The sequence below is a fragment of the Hippichthys cyanospilos genome, chromosome 15 (genome assembly GCF_059441005.1).
Source record: "Hippichthys cyanospilos isolate Australia breed blue-spotted pipefish chromosome 15, RoL_Hcya_1.0, whole genome shotgun sequence".
In the NCBI taxonomy this organism is placed as follows: Eukaryota; Metazoa; Chordata; class Actinopteri; order Syngnathiformes; family Syngnathidae; genus Hippichthys; species Hippichthys cyanospilos.
Genome location: NC_142383.1, coordinates 3,222,460 through 3,240,000, shown reverse-complemented (window position 1 = coordinate 3,240,000; position 17,541 = coordinate 3,222,460). Strand labels below are relative to the sequence as shown.

General features: G+C 37.6%; 1 protein-coding gene across 1 annotated transcript in view; it reads right to left on the bottom strand.

The window, feature by feature from the left end:
* Positions 1-16,968, bottom strand: part of slc71a2a (solute carrier family 71 member 2a) — a 30,111-nt gene extending 13,143 nt beyond the window's left edge. The window contains exons 1-6 of the mRNA XM_088434866.1: positions 16,630-16,968; positions 9,814-9,912; positions 5,815-5,877; positions 5,272-5,399; positions 4,463-4,577; positions 1,867-2,085 (exon numbers count right to left, since the gene is read on the bottom strand). Coding sequence (XP_088290992.1) covers positions 1,867-2,085; positions 4,463-4,577; positions 5,272-5,399; positions 5,815-5,877; positions 9,814-9,912; positions 16,630-16,704 — 699 coding nt within the window. The 5' untranslated portion in view covers positions 16,705-16,968. The remainder of the gene's footprint in view (positions 1-1,866; positions 2,086-4,462; positions 4,578-5,271; positions 5,400-5,814; positions 5,878-9,813; positions 9,913-16,629) is intronic.
* Positions 16,969-17,541: the final 573 nt, after the last annotated feature.

Sequence of the window (17,541 nt, the reverse complement as noted above, 5' to 3'; positions counted from 1 at the left end):
TGCACTTGTCCCGGATGTCGAAGCGTGTAAATTAAAATACGGAACTGCAAGTAGACCTCCACGATCAAATTGATGACGTCAAATTGGCCTGGACAGAAGTCCCAGCAGCTTGAGCCCAGTGTAAGAAGCGGTTCAATGATGTGGGCAAACTACCGGAGCTCCCTGAGATGAAAAATAACGCAAATTGTGTCATTGAATTTACTTTAATTTTGTCAAGTCCGTACAAATATAGCTATATGGTAGATGTCTTTTAAAACTATATGACATTAATAAAATAAATAAGATGTAATAAAATGTTTATTATATTCATAAATGTGTTCTAAAAATATTTTTCAAATGACACTGATTATAATTCATTCATTTAATTGTTTATTCCTATGCAGAGATGGGCACTTGGTCAGCGCTGATGCGCTGTCTGTCAATTGGTTGCCCACAGATGACCGTTTTGCCGACAGAGCGACAAATGACAGGAATGCTAAAAAAAGGGTGAATTAAAAATGTTGGAATTTTCATCCATTGTGATCATCAGGATAGACAATTTTCTGTCAGCCCGCCACGCTGCTTTTTGCTTACTGAAATATAATTAAACTGACCTGGATACAAACTGCAATCAGCCTGCAGTCAATGTGGCAATAATCACTTTACAGCACCACCAATCAGTGGAGAAACATGTTCGGTTGAGAGAATAAACTGGGTTGGTTCAATTCACTACTTATCATTCACAGCAACAAGACAGCTGACTTTACCGAAGATTTAGTGTTAGTTGCTCACTTTCTTAGCCCTGGTTTCCAGTATCTTGCTGATAAGAATATTCTGGGATGTGTTTCCACTGCAAGGCAGTCAACTCTTTCAAGTAACCACTCTTTCAAGTAACCAATGGGTTCAGAACAAATTTGCATTCTTTCTCTGATGAGCTCTTGGCCAGGAAATGCAAGATAGAAGTTTTTTTTAATAACCTCATTAAAGACTTTTTTTTTTGGAAATTTAACCTCAGCAATCCTTTGTTTTAGTGTATGTGACAGATTAAATTTAGACAAATTTAGACAAATGTTAGTTGGCAGGCAATTATAAATGAGAACTGACAACCATTTGCGTTTCATGTAAAGCATGACAATGCCATCCAGTAGACATGATTGCTAATCGCACGCTCATCCCCAGCATTCCCTCAGATCTGGGGAAAATAAACATGATGATGTATTATAGCCTCTTAAACCCCTTCACTGCCTTTGTTTTCATTATTAAAGTTGTTTCAATTGCAGTGTAACACACAAACATGGTGTTAACTTTAAGTACAGTATAAGTACTAAACTTTAAGTACAGTATAAGTACTAAAACAGAACAAAGAATTAGTATGAGTGCAGACAGAAGTAGACCAGTGCCTGATGAATGACGAACCAGAAAAAAGTCAGATGTCGTCCTCTAGTGGTGGCGGGAGGTTGGGCAAAAATACAGTGACAGACTGACAGACCAACGATTGCAATTTCATCTAGCTTGAAAAAACGATGGACTGACGATGACAAAAAGGGGGCAGGACTATAACAAATGCCAGACCAGTGAAAAAAAATGTTTCCCACCTCTATTATTATGTCTATTTTTTGACAAAAGCTATAAGATCTATCAAATCTAGTCTATAGCTACTCACATCAACACAACTTCTGCTGCTGCTGTCCTCCACTCCAGCTTCAGCTTCACCTCCACTCCACCTTCTACCTCCCTCATTCCCTCCCTTCTTTCTCTTTCCACTCTGTCCCAGTGTGACATTTTTTGCCCTAGCTCCAGAGCTAAAGACTCAAGCCCGATCATTCCCATTGAAGAGCTGTTCAAAAGACTTGGTTCTTTCGCAAACATCACATCACTCATACTTACAGCGAAGGGGTCAGCTTGTTCCCAGGATATAGGTGCCCCCCAGGTGTTGAGCCTCATCTTGTCAGGAAGTGACTCAGGCACAGCAAGGAGGATGAAGCAGATATCGACGAGTGCAATCAATGTAGCCACTAGGACCACCAGGTTGTCTCCATACCATGCTGATAAATATGCCCCAATTGCCGGGCTGGTCACCAGGCTTGCTGCGAATGTAGCAGAAACCTAGAGCAAATGGAGGATAGGAGCAATGGCATTTGTAAGGAATGGAACAATTTGGTGTTCAATGTTTGTCTTCAATGGTTACATGAGTATACTGTACTATTCTTTTTTTTTTTTTTTTTTTTGCATTAAACAATCACAAATAAAATGGGTCGATTTGTACAAAGCTTGGAATTTGTTGTTTTGGGGTTTCATTGTTTTGGGGTTTTGTTCATGTTTCTTAGTTCGTGTCTATGTTTCCCTCGGGTCTGCCTTCCCTGTCTGTGTCCTTGTTAGTATGTTTTTGTCCACCTGTCTTTGCCTGCCCCCTGTGTGTCCACCAATTAGATTCCCCTGTCTCTTGTTCCCATCCAGTTGTTGCGTGTTTCCCTAATCAGTGTACTTCTATTTAAGACCCAGTTTTGTTCCAGTCGTTTGTTGGGTCATTGATGTCTTCCCTCCGCATGCCCACCCCCAGTCATCCCGTTGCTGTCTTCCTGCTGTTCCCTGTGAGTTTATTTTAGTTTCAGTTTTGTTGCTATCTTGTCCGGTTTTGTTCCCTGTTTCTACCTGCCCTAATTATTCATTAAACATTAATTTTTTGAGCCAAGTTCCTCTTATTTCTCCTGCATTTTTGGGTCCCCTTCCTTCTTCCTTTCAACTCAACATGCCTCGACGTGACAGTTTTCATCGTGCAGCAAAGATGTTGTTGACATTGTTAACAATTAGTAATATGTCAAGTCATTTAGTTGAGCCATATTAATGCCTTATGGACCAACTTTGAGAATACTGAGCTTTCAAACTAATTAATAGTTATTAAAAAGCCATTAGCTGCACAATTTTTTTAAATCTTTCTTACGCATCAGTTAGTATGAGTACTGTATTTCAACTGCAACCACTGCTGCCAAATACATTAGTATTATATAAGTATCAGGTTTGTTTTTGATTTGGTTTGGTTTAATTGACAAAATAGCCGCTAGTCCAAAAGCTAGAGTCCATTACATAGTATTTTGAATGAGGAGCATTATTAAATAGTCCAGAGTCATTAAAGATAGTTTGACTGCCAACTGTCAAGACGTAAGGTTTTGCAAAAAAAAAAAAAAATCTTGAGAGTTTTAATTGTGTTTGGCACTCCTTGGTAGCACTTTTGATGTAGGCAACCACAAACACAGTAAATTTTGTAGAGTATAATTTACTCTTATTGCGGTAAATGTTACTCTGAAAAAGACTATATTTCATCTCAGTCTTAGGGTAAAATGTACATTTGGAAGAGAAAATATTCAGAGTAGAATTTGCTCGAAGTGGAGGATTAATTGTACTCTAAATGATGAAAATAGGACTTAATAATAAAAATAAATCAATCCAACAATCAGTTATTCGATCACTTTGTCATTTTAAAGATAGACAATCTTAAAATGAGGTAAATCATGAGTGACGTTCTGACTAAGCGGGAGAATTCTGAATAGGTGGTTTACAACAGAGGTCCCAACCTCCGCATCCAAAATAATGAATTGTAACTGATTTAGTTTATCATTTGAAAGTTCCTTCATTTGTGTTCTGTTTGGCTTGATCCTAGCTTTTGGCCCTCCACTCTTGATATTACATTTTATAGTGAGGAAAGACAGCGTGGCTTCAATTGCGAGCAGTCGTCGCTGTTGTAAATGTTCACATTTTGCTGCAGTATTGGAAATACAACCAAGGAATTTCTGTATAACAGAACTACAAAAAAGGTCAAAGGAACTAGGTCCTCCACTGGACTGGGCATTCAGGGATTTTGAGATTTGACAGTTGACTCAGAACAGTTAAAGTGCAGTCCACAACCATCCCTGTGCCAGATTGTGCAGGATGCACCACATTCTCCACTACCCATGAATTATTATGCAGCAGTTTGATACTTCAACGCATTGAAGTGTAATTTCTGGTGTTATTCTAAATAGAAACATTTGGTTGGCATTCATAAGGGAAAAAAAAATACCTGAAACATTGCCTTTTAATGAATAGCACTTCTAACTGCACATGACAGTTCTGAAAGTAGGCAGATAACCCAGGCCATGTTATAGTGAGTCACTGGCTGCCATTTTAATTCAAAGGATGACAAATTGCAGCAATGAATCATTCAAGCAGCGTTTTTTGACAAAGGTCCAAGGCAATGCATGCCCTTGTTCTCATGAAGCCTTAAGGGTTATACTTGGACAGCATTTTACAATTGTAACCTGTCTCACGTTTTCCTGTGACTGTCACCAGTTCTTGAAGCAGAGGTTGGAAAAAGTCATTGCAAAACAACTACCCAGTACAGTTGAAAAGCATATTATTGATTAATTAAAAAGAGGGTGGTTAGCATGCATTTGTTAACAAAATTCACTCATGTAAAAAGAAAGGAAAATGAAACTGCAGTACCTACCAGACCATAAGCTGTACTCCTCTCTCTTTCATCTGTCACATCTGCAACATAGGCAAAGATGACAGAGAAGGTGACAGAGAATGCCCCTGACATGGAGATCATGGCAAAGTACCACCTGTAAAAGAAGGAGAAAGATGTCTCTTAATGATCTAATCAAAAGTTACATCACAAATGCCATATTTGTGAAGAAGGCCAAAAGGACTACTGTTTTGGACAGTATCAAAAAAGAATACTGAATTTGAAGTTGTTTTAAAGTTGTACAAATATATACCAGGATTTTATTGATCCGGCCTACTTAGGAATATATTTTCCCCCCATGCTGCCCGCAAGCTAAAGGGAGTTTGACAACCCTGCTCTAGTCTAGGGCAATGCTGTTTCGGGCTATATAATAATATATGGTACAGTATATGATGGTATGAATCAATAAACATTTTAGGAACAGGTTTATGGCTTTTGTGTTTGTTCAGCAATCGTTATCTGACTGGTTGAGTAAAGAAACGATGCTTGTTGAAATGTGAGAATGACTACGAATGCTTTAAGCAATTGTGGCTGATGTGAAGGTACTGTATATTCTTGATGGAAGTGGTGATAGTTTGGCCACTCACTTGTGGTTATGGAATAATCAATGTTGCTTATTGATTGCTTAACTCAAACACTTAAACACACAACACAGGATCTATAAAATCCACATCATAAACCTGACTTAGGGCACTTTCTTTCTTTCTTTACTTTTGCAATGTAATAAAAATCGTGATGGAATAGTAGTAGACTAGTTTTCATTTTGTAAAAAAGACCAACATGTGACCTACCAGGGGCTGAGTCTCATGAGGGGTATTGGGGCACAGGTGAAGAAGACAGTGACCAACAGGAATGAACGCCTCCCCCACACGTCCGACAATGCACCAATCAGAGGGGCAGACATGAATGACAAGAGTCCCTTGACAGGAAGAAGAAAAGTCAGTAACACTAAAAGCAAAAAGTGCAATATAAATTCCATTTAGATGGAACAGAAAAAGACAAAAAGTAATCACGACAAAAGAGTTAATCAGCAGATCATTCTCTTGTTTAAAAGTGGCTACAATTTTATCTTAAGTAATATTTTACACAGCATTGTTTTATAGTGTTCATATTTAATTTAGCTTCTGTTAGATATTTTTACTATACTAAACTTTATTATTTAAAGACACCTGGATAGTCTATTTCAATTCCAAATCAATGATTTGCAAATACTGCAACCAATTCTCAGAGGGTTTGTGTCAATAGGTACACTTATTGTAATATTTTCATGACATTCAGAAACGGTTGATTGATATCAAGTGTTGAAAAGCATATTTTTTAAAACTCATTTTTACCTTCACACCTTGAATGAGCCCATTCATCAGGAAAGTGTGCTGTGGAAATGTTTCATGTAACACCTACACAGAAAGACAATGAAGATAGATCAGGTTTTTATCTTTCTAAAGCACAATCATTATGGTGCAACCACTGCATTATTTGAACATTGCATTGGTAATTACAAAATATTCAAAAATCTGTGAAGAAAACACAGGAGCAACAAAACCCATCTGACATCTAAGATGAAGGTTGGTTTTCTTTTTCTGTATGTTCTGTTTAAGTTATTATTATTGCATTCAACAAAAACATTTGAAACTGGGTGAAAAAAGACACAATGTTGAAGTAGACGTTCTAACAAGTATGACTCATGTTTATTTGAGTCCTTCTCATATTTATGAAATAAAAAGCAGAACCTTAAATTATGTACCTGCAGCACAGCAAAAATGTAAGTGCTTCTCTCACTTTTAGTGTCATATGTATCAGTGTCTATACATGAGGGCTATAAAATGCATAGGCCTTGAGCAGGGTGACTTTTTCCTGCAGTGTATCAACACATCCTCCATATGGGGACAAGCTCTGGCAAAATGGTTCTCATGCGTCAAAAAATTTCAAATTGAGTTATTCATGTAATACAATTATGCACTTAAACCCCTTTGAAATTATGAATGTAAAGTTTTTCTCGCTTTTCTTGGTTATTGGGGACCGAAAAACCACCACGAAAAGTGAAATCCGCAAAGTAGAGCCCCCTCCACGCCCCAGGAATTTTCATCCATGTGTATGTAGGTAACAGAATTTATTTAATGTGAAAAGTTTTTATACTTTACATATTTGAGACAAATATTACTGCAGTATATATTTAGTGAGCCCTCATTTATCACAGTAGATACATTCTGAAACCGGCCGCAATAGCTGAAAATACGCAAAGTAGGACTTCAACTTTTTTTTTTTTTTTTTAACGTGAAAAGTCTTCATGCTATGCATATTATTTCAGACAAATATTACTGCAGTACACATATTTACTTAAATCTTAAATAATTAAACCTTATACACTGTACAGTAGTACTGTTCCCCTTTTCCTTTGAAGTCTTGCACAGCTGCAGCCATATTAGCAGCGGCCCAGACGTTGAGGTAAAGTCTAATCTGTACATGATTAAAGATTATTACAATGGAGAGTTTAGACTTGAAATACCATTTTATCAAAAAAAAAAAAATCAAAGTAAGAGATTTCCAACGGTATGGCCGTCTGCTCCTTACTGTGTCTGTCTTTGCCCTGACTGTGTGTGCGCAATATAGCCTTTTTTTGCTTTTTTTTTTTTTATGAAAAGAACGCAAAGCACTGAGGGCACAAAAGATGAAGTACGAAGTAACAAGGGAACACTGTACCTAAAACCTAAAAGGTTACAGCATTTAAATGTTGCTTGGTTGAAAGCCCCATTTTGAGAACCCATTTAAAGTTTTGTCACATACATCTTACATATTTCTATTGCAAGAAGTTCCTTAGGAGAAACAGATTGACCACAAATTTTCAGGAGCTGTTGACAGACATCTGGAAATTAAATTGCGAAAGAAATTAAAGGACATATGTTTTTGTTTTTTGTTTTGTTTTTTTTGGAGCAGGTCATATTACCCCAATGGGAAGTTGATTTAAGAATTCTGTGTAACAAGATTAGTTGCCGATTGGTGTGGAACATGACAAGAATTTGATATTTTGTAATCAGTATTATATCTCAAATATGGCCACAGAGAGAAAATGAAAATGCTTTGAAGGTTCAACACATTTTTTTTTTCATTCAATGTAATACAGAAAAGAAGACAGCAACAGTCCAATAGTAAATCCAAATTGCATTAAGTGCATTTATGGAGTGGAGGTTGAACCAATAGCAATGATTTTTCAAGGGTAGCAGTGTTCATATTAAAATTTATTTTCACCCACTTTATACAGCAAAATGTGCACTTTTCACTCTGTCACAAACAAAGGTTTACCACTTAATCTCCGCTCCGCTATACCCTCAATCTCAATCTGAATGCAAGATAGTCTTCTGTTTTGTAACATTATCATGTACAGCAGGGGTGGGCAACTCCAGCCCTCGAGGGCCGGTGTCCTGCATGTTTTCCAGTTTTCTCTCCCTAACACACCTGATGTAAACCATTAGCTCATCAACAAGCTCTGCTGGAGTTTGAGAATAATCCTAATCATTTGAATCAGGTGTGTTTGAGAGAGAAAACAGGAAAACATGAAGGACACCGGCCCCCGAGGCCTGGAATTGCCCACCCCTGATGTACAGTGTTTTCAACCTTAATTACATGCTATGTACATTTTTATGCTGTTGTTATTTTGCATATTAAAAAGGGTAAATCCTTTGTGAAATGAAATTTGAGGCAAGGAAGTCAGGGAAGGTTCCCTCAGACACTAGCTACAAGCCTAAAAAAATATAATGTTTTCCCTTATTTTCATATACTTCAACTACAGTTTTAACCTATTGGCAGCTGGGAAATGAAAATAGAGTAATCAAGTAGGGGATTTCAGGAGAAATCTCAAAATCAACATTTTTGTCCACATGATCTATAGGTGCCATTGACGTGAAACTTTATTCGCCATCATGGGGATCCTTTTGCCAGAGCGGGTCACATATTGAATGTTGCCATTTTATCCGCCCCAAAACTACCGTATTTTTCCGACTATAAGCCGTGCTGGTATATAAGCCGCAGCAGCAAAATATGAGCAAAAAAATGTTTGTTTTTTTGTCACAGATAAATCACACTGGACTATAAGCCGCAGACGTGAGATATTTACGCAGAAATATGGCAGTATATAAGGAAGGAAGTATTTTTTTTTTTTTTGTCATTTATTTTTTTTTGTAATTGTCTGCCAACAGCAACATCCTCTCTTTGACAGGCTGAACATGCCTGCATGTTTAGTCCTAACATATTCATAGAAAATGGATGGATGGATATTTTCAACGCTAACAGAATACTGTTAGTTAAATAGCAGTTCAAAATTGAAAGCAATACTTCAATAGCATCTTTTTTTTTAATCTCCCTTTGTTTGATAGATTATTTTAGTGAACATAAAAACACATTGCACATAGTTCATACGTATATACAATCATAAATAAATAAATATATACTGTATATGGTGTACTGTATATAAAATTTACACGTCATAAATTGACCCAAAATTGTATACATTCTCTTATCCAATTAATACATATATATTTTCTTAATAATCTATTTTTTAAACTCTTTGAGCACAGACATTGATTAGCATCTTTTCAGTTCTATTTCATAGTTGTTCCATTAATTAAAACTTCGAACAGATACAAACATTTGCTTGCTGGTGGCTAGCAAAAAAAAAAATAAATAAAAAACAACAGATTAGCTGCAGGGCTCAAATCATGAGTAAAAAGTCGCGGTTTATAGTCGGAAATTACAATACTTATTTTATTTGTAAAAAAAAAAGTTTAATAGAGAAATACAACTGAAAGTAGGATCAGTCTTATCGCTTCACTTCTGTTTTTGAGTGACAAACTGTTGATACATCTCCAAAAAGAAAATGAACAAGATGTATTTATTTTTTCAGGGATTGTTTCACAACAAATATGACTGGCACATTGACATACAATTGAGGCATTTAAAAAAAATAATCTTGTGATTTATGTTTTGTACATGTACACACACACACACACACACACACACACACACATATATATATATATATATATATATATATATATATATAGGCATTGTTAAAGCATTTCATAAATATAAACAAAAGCACTAAACTCCTGTGATTTAAAGAAGAACGACTCCAATTTCATCATTCAAAATGATGTCATCAACATCCAACGAGATTGAAATGGCTGAGGACTCATACTGTCACCTCTACTAAAGTGATGTGCTGTTCCTGACAGCAATTACTAAAATGGGCCACAGATGCAGACACTGTTATGTATTGAGTCCCTATGCTGCCATGATGTGACCATGAAACCATGAATTGCATTTTCATTGTCACTCACTGTAAGCATGGGCGTGGTCAGCAATCCCCAGGCGAAGAACTCCAAGAAGATGACCACAACTGCATGGTACACACTGGGTCGGCCTATACCCTGTTGAAGCTAATAAAGACAAATACAATGCATATACACATTAATATCACTACAATAGTCCAGGCATGAAATGTAAATCTGTCACCAAATTTATTGTCACGATTGGAGTGACAAACTGTGTAATATATATGTTAAGTCAGTGAAAATCCATTACATTACATGATAGACAGGAAATGATTACAATATGCTTGACATACTTTGCAGAAAAAGATTATCCTAAATCTGTTCTTAGTGTTTTAATCAGCACTTCTATTGCTTCTATTTGTTTTTTTCATGTGAAGTATAATTGCAATAAAATAAGATTTGTTTTGTTTGTTTGTTTGTTTGTTTCAGGCACTTTGATGCACTTGGTTATTTTTTTTTCTGTTTCAGACTAAGCTGTAACCCATATAAATGCTGTAAAAAATTAGTTAACGGTCGGTGAAAGTTGATTTATTTTGCTTTTTCCTTTTATTTTAAGTTAGAAATGATACCATTTTATGTATACTTATACAATCTTTATAGATAATAATCTTTCTTATAGTCAGCGCGTCAAGTGGTGCATGACATTTTTTCTTATTCCTGGGGGGCTTGGCAAATAATAATTTAGAAACAATGGTATAATCTTCGGATTCTGATTAATATAGCATTTATAAAACATGTGGACATTTGTGGAATCAACCTATTATTTCTTTTTTATCCATTTCAAGGAGACAGCCATTTTGCTATTTGCTGGCGGGTAAAAATTACATCACAGTTTCTCAGGGCTCAATTACAACTCAGTTTGCAAAAGTCCCATGGCCGAATTCGTAAAACAGGCTTCACTTTGCCCCACAGGACTTCTTAAATTTAAAAATTGAAACTCAAAGCGATCAGATTCGAATGATATGTATACTTTGTGGCATAAATATTTAGATGACAACAATTCTGTGACACTCAGAAAAGGAGGTAAACATTTGAAGGTCAGAAATTAGCACACATAAAGATAGGTTTGGCGTGAACATTTGGTTCGTGGGATTTGAAAACTGTAAAGAGATGATGGTTGAGATGATTCTTGCATATTGCTGAGGAAGTATCAATAGCTATTCATTCTAACGATGTTGCAGTGAATAATTAACATTCAAGTTTTGAAGGGCCATGTGAACACTCACCAAACACTCACTAAACCCCTTGGTTACTCCTTTTCTAATCTGAATATTTGGTCAAATAAAAGGTTCATGTTTAGCACGTGCTTCTCAGATCTTATCTACCTACCATCTTTCATGATGATCTTCTTGACAAGATTTTTTGATTAAGATTTGACTGTTTCAAAAAATGTTCAAAATAACACAAAATATTAGGAACGAAACAATAAATTACAACATTTTTCATTTGAGGCCATCTCTCCTGAAGCCAAAGCATAGTATATCCAGCAATCTCTGCAACATCTTCATACACTCCTAGGAATATTTCATGGACATAATATACTCCAACTCTGTAATTAAGGCCATCCATCTTCAAATCAGAACGTCTTGATGTCTATCTTGAGCTTGACAGAGGATAAAAATAACTCTAAACCAAATTGTACAATGGCGATGGCTCCAGAATGGTAATGTTCCTCTCAGCCAGGGTCATGAGGGCATCATGAGCTAATGCATTGTCATAGTGACAAAGCCCCGAGTTGTCCTGTCATGCTAACAAACCACACACTAATATGATCTTTTAGTACCACTGTTGGTTGACCAGGTGGCGCACATTGAAGAAAACCTCATAGTTTGGATTTGAAATACATCTTTTGTGACAGCAGTCCTGGAACATTTTTGACACGCCTCATATACTATTTTAACCCTTCAGTTCTACTAACCTTTTCATAGGTGTCAAACTCGAGTCCTCCAGGGCCGGTGTCCTGCATGTTTTTGACGTTTCTCTTTCAGACACACCTGATTCAAATGATTAGGATTATTTTCAAGATTCTGCTTAGCTTGTTGATGAGCTATCATTTGAATCAGGTGTGTTGGGGAAAGCCATCTCGAAAACATGCAGAATACCGGCCCTCAAGGACTGGAGTTTGACACCTGTGCTTTCCAATGATAGGTGACTTTTTTCTGGCGTGTATGTTCTAGGCCAGCCACAGGCAAACTACGGCCTTTGGGGCCATATGCGGCCCTTTAAGGGTTTTAATCCGGCCTGCCAAACATGGGAGAAATTATCAGTGAAGAGGAGAGGGATAATGTGATAATGTTAATATCCTGAGGGATAGTGCGACTATCAGTGCCTTAAAATAGTAACTCTTAGCTGTATTTTGTTCATTGAGTTTTCAGTTTTTTTAAACAACAATAAATAGCTTTATACATGGGACTTGAATTACACTGTTCTGCTTTTGTTGAATTTCTATTGAAATTAAAGCACATATTTTGGAGCTATCCTGCATTTTTTTCTCTGATGATGTGGATTATCAAAACACTTCAACCGTATGCTCTTGATCTGGCCCTTTAGTTATATTTTAGAAGCCTTTGTGGCCCTCGAGTTAAAAAGTTTGCCCACCTCTGTTCTAGGCAATAGATATCTTTCAAAGTGTCAGGAACATGTGTCTTTGCTTCTTACAGTCATTGTAAAAACAAAACAAAATAAAAAACAAAACAAACAAAACATTTTTTTATTGTACCATAACATAATGATATTTAAGTAGGTCCTGTCAGTGTCGCACTTCTTAGCTAACCTCTTTCTCTGTATACACTCCTGCACCTCATCCTTCCATCAAGTCTCCTTATCTATTTTTCTTCCAGATGGCACAGCAACTACTCCCCCAACCGTTACTCTTATCACATAAGCTGTAGCTGTCCAGTCAATTGGAAGTACCTCCTGGGGATCCAGAGCCGGACTCAATGTCTCAACTCCTTTCTGAAGGTCATACAACACTGTTCCATTTTTTATTTTTTTATTTTTTTATTTTTTAGCTTCAACCATTTTGTCTTCTCTGTATATGCCTTCATCATCTTCTTCACTATCAAAGTTTATCCTTCTGTGATATCAAAGTTTATCCTGCACACCATCATCCTATGCTGTCTGCCTCCATTTTCACTTACTAATACTTTGCAGTACTTTGCAATCTCCTTAAGATTACATTGTCCACACAAGATGCCGTCTATCTGTGTACTCCTACACCACCTACACCAAAAGAGAACAAAATGAACCCTGATTCTAGGCCTTGCTGCCTTTGCCCAGACTTCCTTCTCCCAAGCCATTTTGTCCAGCTCCTCCGAGGGTTCCCAGGCCAATCTCCCCAATCGTGTCTTGGGTCTTCCCATGGACCACCTCGAGTGGGACATGCCCGGAAGCCTTCACCAGGGAGGTGTCCGGAAAGGAACCTCTATGAGCTGTCACCATATTGTGGTGGAATTGTTTGAATGTCCTAATGATCCTTGGCAGGGTCACCCACAGCAACCAGGCCCTAGGTGAGGGACCAAACTGAGTACGACTCACAGACTCTTTATGATGAGTGGCGAATCTGGACACATTTTTCCCTTGCCTGATCACGGAAGCCCCCCTCAGAGCCAGGCCTGGGTGTGGGGCTTGTTGGTGAGCACCTGATGGCCAGGCCTGCACCTGTGAGGTGCCGGGCACAGCTCAAAAAGGTAACGTCCATCCCTCCTCCTATAGATTTTGGGCCTCATGTGAATTGGGCGGCAGCCAGGGCTTGGGATCTAATCTGTTCGATCCCCAAGATGCAGAAGCTAGCGCTAGGGACTCTCAAGTTTATTCATGAAATTTTGTTGAAGCGTCGTCTGTAAATGTCTTTGACTCTATTACATCATGTAGCAGGGTACACCTTAGAGTAGTCGTCAGTCAAAAATTTGGGGACGGCATGGCTCAGTGGTAGAGAGGTCGTCTCCCAGCTGAGAGGCTGTGGGTCCGATCCCCTGACCATCAAGACCATGTCGAACTGTCCTTGAGCAAGACACTGAACCCCAGTTGCTCCTGATGCTGAGTCATCAGTAGGTAAAATGACTAGTTGGTGTAAAGCGCTTTGAGTACCCAAGGTAGAAAAGCGCTATATAAATGAAAGTCCATCATGTACTTATAACATTATGTAGAAGGTACATCTGAACTTAAATGGTAGTAAGTATTTGTTGAGCGAAAATGGCACTTGTTAGTGCGCTCATTGTGTGAAGGTGAAGGTAAAAGCCTTCACAGATGTTACTCCCCTTTTTTATTCCGCCTGTTTTTTGACGTGTTTCAACTCGTTCCCAGTTCATCCGATTCACACGTTCCAATTTCATATTATTCCAATTAATTGTGCAAAGACCGTATAAACTTTTCTCATTCCAAATATTTACAGATTTCCCACAATTTCCTGTTTTCCATGACAAAAATCCCACTGACTTAACATTGGGTGATTTCATATTTACAGCTTTCGAATTTCATATTTCCACCATTTAGCTCATTCATCTTCTCCTTAGGGATCATTTCCATCATTCCAGTGATTCATACAGTCCAATATTTTCCCATAATTCCATATTTTTCACCCTTTAATATGTAACAATTCATTTTTAATGGATTCCCCATTCATTCCCAATGGGAGATTTTTCACATTTTGAGCTTTCCCATTTCACATTCATAACATTAACGCTTTCATTTCACCTCAAGGATCATTCCCATCATGCCAATAATTGATACATTTTAATATTTCACGCAATTCCATATTTCACTTCAATATTCCAATATTCATATCCAATGGGAGATTTAACATTTCACATTTTTAGCTTTCCCATTAAACATTCACAACATTTAACTCATTCATTTCACCTTAGGAACCATTGCCACCGCTCCAGTTATTCATAAATATTGATATTTTCCCATTATTCCATATTTTTCATATATAATAATTCATTCCCAAATGGCATATCGAACATTTCACATTTGAAGCTTCCCCATTTCACATATACGTCATTCAATTCATTCCTTTCACATTTTCATCTTTACTAATATTCACACATTCTAATAATTCATAACTATTTTAATATTATTACCCATACTTTCTCATTCATTACCACAGTTCTCACCAAAACTTTGTAACCTTCCTTCTTCACCATTACTCATCCAATTTACAGCATTTCAACTTCAATTGAGTCCCCCAATTCCGGCTATTCCATTGGTGTGTCCATTTTCCTCTTCGCACAATTCAAAATTTTCCCACAATTCCACTTTTTTCAAATCGTTTCAACCTTGTAATATTCAGAATATTTCACACCATTCAAACATTCCACATCATTCCACCATTCAGCGCCTCTCCTTTCAGCATTTTTGCCTTCACACGCAATTTCTTCAGGAATTGCACATTTTCTAGTTCTAATTACTATTGCTACCCAAAATAGACAAATTTTGTAGGCGTTTGAAGATGATTATGTATAGAAGCTAACAAACATGTGGAGTTATATCCATTCTGTTTGAAATGCTTTTTGAAATGTTGCCATACACCAGACGCTACAGGAGCCTGAGGGCCAGGACTGCCAGACTGGCAAACAGCTTCTATCCACAAGGATTCTCAACAAATCTCTCACAAACTAATCTGCCTCCTACTGAAAGCATAAACAATTTCTTGCACTAAAAATGTTCTTTTTCTTTTTTTATTGTACTACATGTTATTCTTCACTACATTATTAGCACCATTGTCTCTGTTTGTTGTTTATTGCTATTTATTGCTAAATTATGGAATGTAGTCTGCTGCTCGGGGAAGTGACAGAATAAGAATTTCATTGTATGGTACAACTGTACAAATAACAATAAATCTCTCTTGAATCTCTTGAATTCACTTAAACACATTCAACCTTTGTAGATGTATCTAAAAAATGAGGAGGTACTCAATGATTGATGATGATGGAATAATTGAGAGAAAAAAAAAAAGAGATTCCATCATGACTGCCTTTCAAACAACCTCTCACACAATGGACAATCGTTTCATCTTCAATTACCCCAAACAAGCAAGCTGGAGTATCTGGGAGGGGAACAAGTGCAAAATGTGCACAAGAAGGCTGAAATTTGCATTGAAATGTGCAATTGCAAAGCTGTGAGTTGGGTGTGCTACCCTCTTGTTTGCCATGCTGTTCTTGTAATTGATATACATTACATAATTTTCTTATTCTAGCTGAACACAAAATTATATACAATCACACAAGGGGAAAGTGAAATATAACATGTTTTCTTAAATAATCAGCAACAGAATGTTTGCGACTAGGAATAAAATGTTGTGTCAGTGGTTCCAATGCGGTGGATTGAGTTCAGTGGAGATGTTAAAATGGACGCTTGAGCATGCACAGGCTGCAGACTGTGCAGACTGTCACTGAGCGCTGTGTTCGAAGCACTGCTGTTATGTAACAGATAATGGCTCCATCCTGAGCACATCACTATTGCTCTGATCTCAGCAGACTGATCGATTACAACACACAATCTTTTAGAACGCTCCCTATGATATTATCTAATATTGCATTCAAACACTTCAGAACCACAAATAGTTATTTTTAGAAGCTATTTGGTCTGAAGGCGTGCATTGTAATTTTGTGTGTAAAAACAAATGTGATTTATACGCCCATCAGCTATGCATTTTAATTCTAGGTAGATAAATTTAAACACGTGAATATTAGAACATAGAATATCATTTGATCAGCCCAAATAATGACATAAAATACAACACGTGCGGGGTGAATTAAGGACACTATTAGTGGGGTTGTAGCTGCATAGCGTTCTAAAAATGTCGGGTCATCTACCTACCGCGACGCCGTCCTTCATGATGATCTTCTTGACAAGAACCACTCGGCCGGTGCCTGCCGGCGGATCCCTCGCCATCTCTTCACACCTGCCGCCGGTTACGAAGCATCCTTGCCGCGTTGATATCCGCGGTTCTCCGGCTGCTTCCAGTGTGTCAACGTAAAGAGAGCCCCGAAGAGGCTAGACCGAGCAAAGGGATTAATAACGGAATACGAGCAGTAATTAGATAATCTCCCCACGACGTCTCTTAGTGTGGATAGTTACTCCATCAGATCAGTCAGCATTCGCACTCAGCAGTTCACAACGGTGAGGATGGTGCATTCACTGACACTGACAAGTTGGACATTGGGAGCCTATGACTTCCGGTTTGGTTTTAGTCTCTATGCGCGCAAACCTGAAAACAATTATCAATTTAGCGAAATTTATTGATTTCAGTTGTTGTTCTCTTACCTGTGTAACTCATCGTGTAAAACACATGATATATTTGTATATCAAACTGGGCTAAGAATGTACAAAATGACTAACAGCAGGTCGACAAAGTAAATATATTCTGTCACAATGATTTAAATAATAAAATTACACAATTTTGTTCAATGTGGCTTAATCCTTTTCAAAGCACATAAAAGGTTGTCGCTCGAAATCTGCGTCTCGTGCAATCGAAATCGATTATCTTTTACTTTGAAATTAAACTTATTTTCCGGTTGGTACGTAAATAACAAAGGGAGGTATACGGGCGGTCTTTAATCTGATCACGTGTAAATGGCTGTGGTTGTGCACGTTTGTGTGTGTGCGTGTGTGTGAGTTTGCGTCTGCGCACGCACGTGTTTGTGAGCGCGCGCCTATGTGTGCTATGTGCGATAAAATATCAAGAGAGGATGGAGGAAAACGTGACCGCCTCTTATCATCAATCAGTAG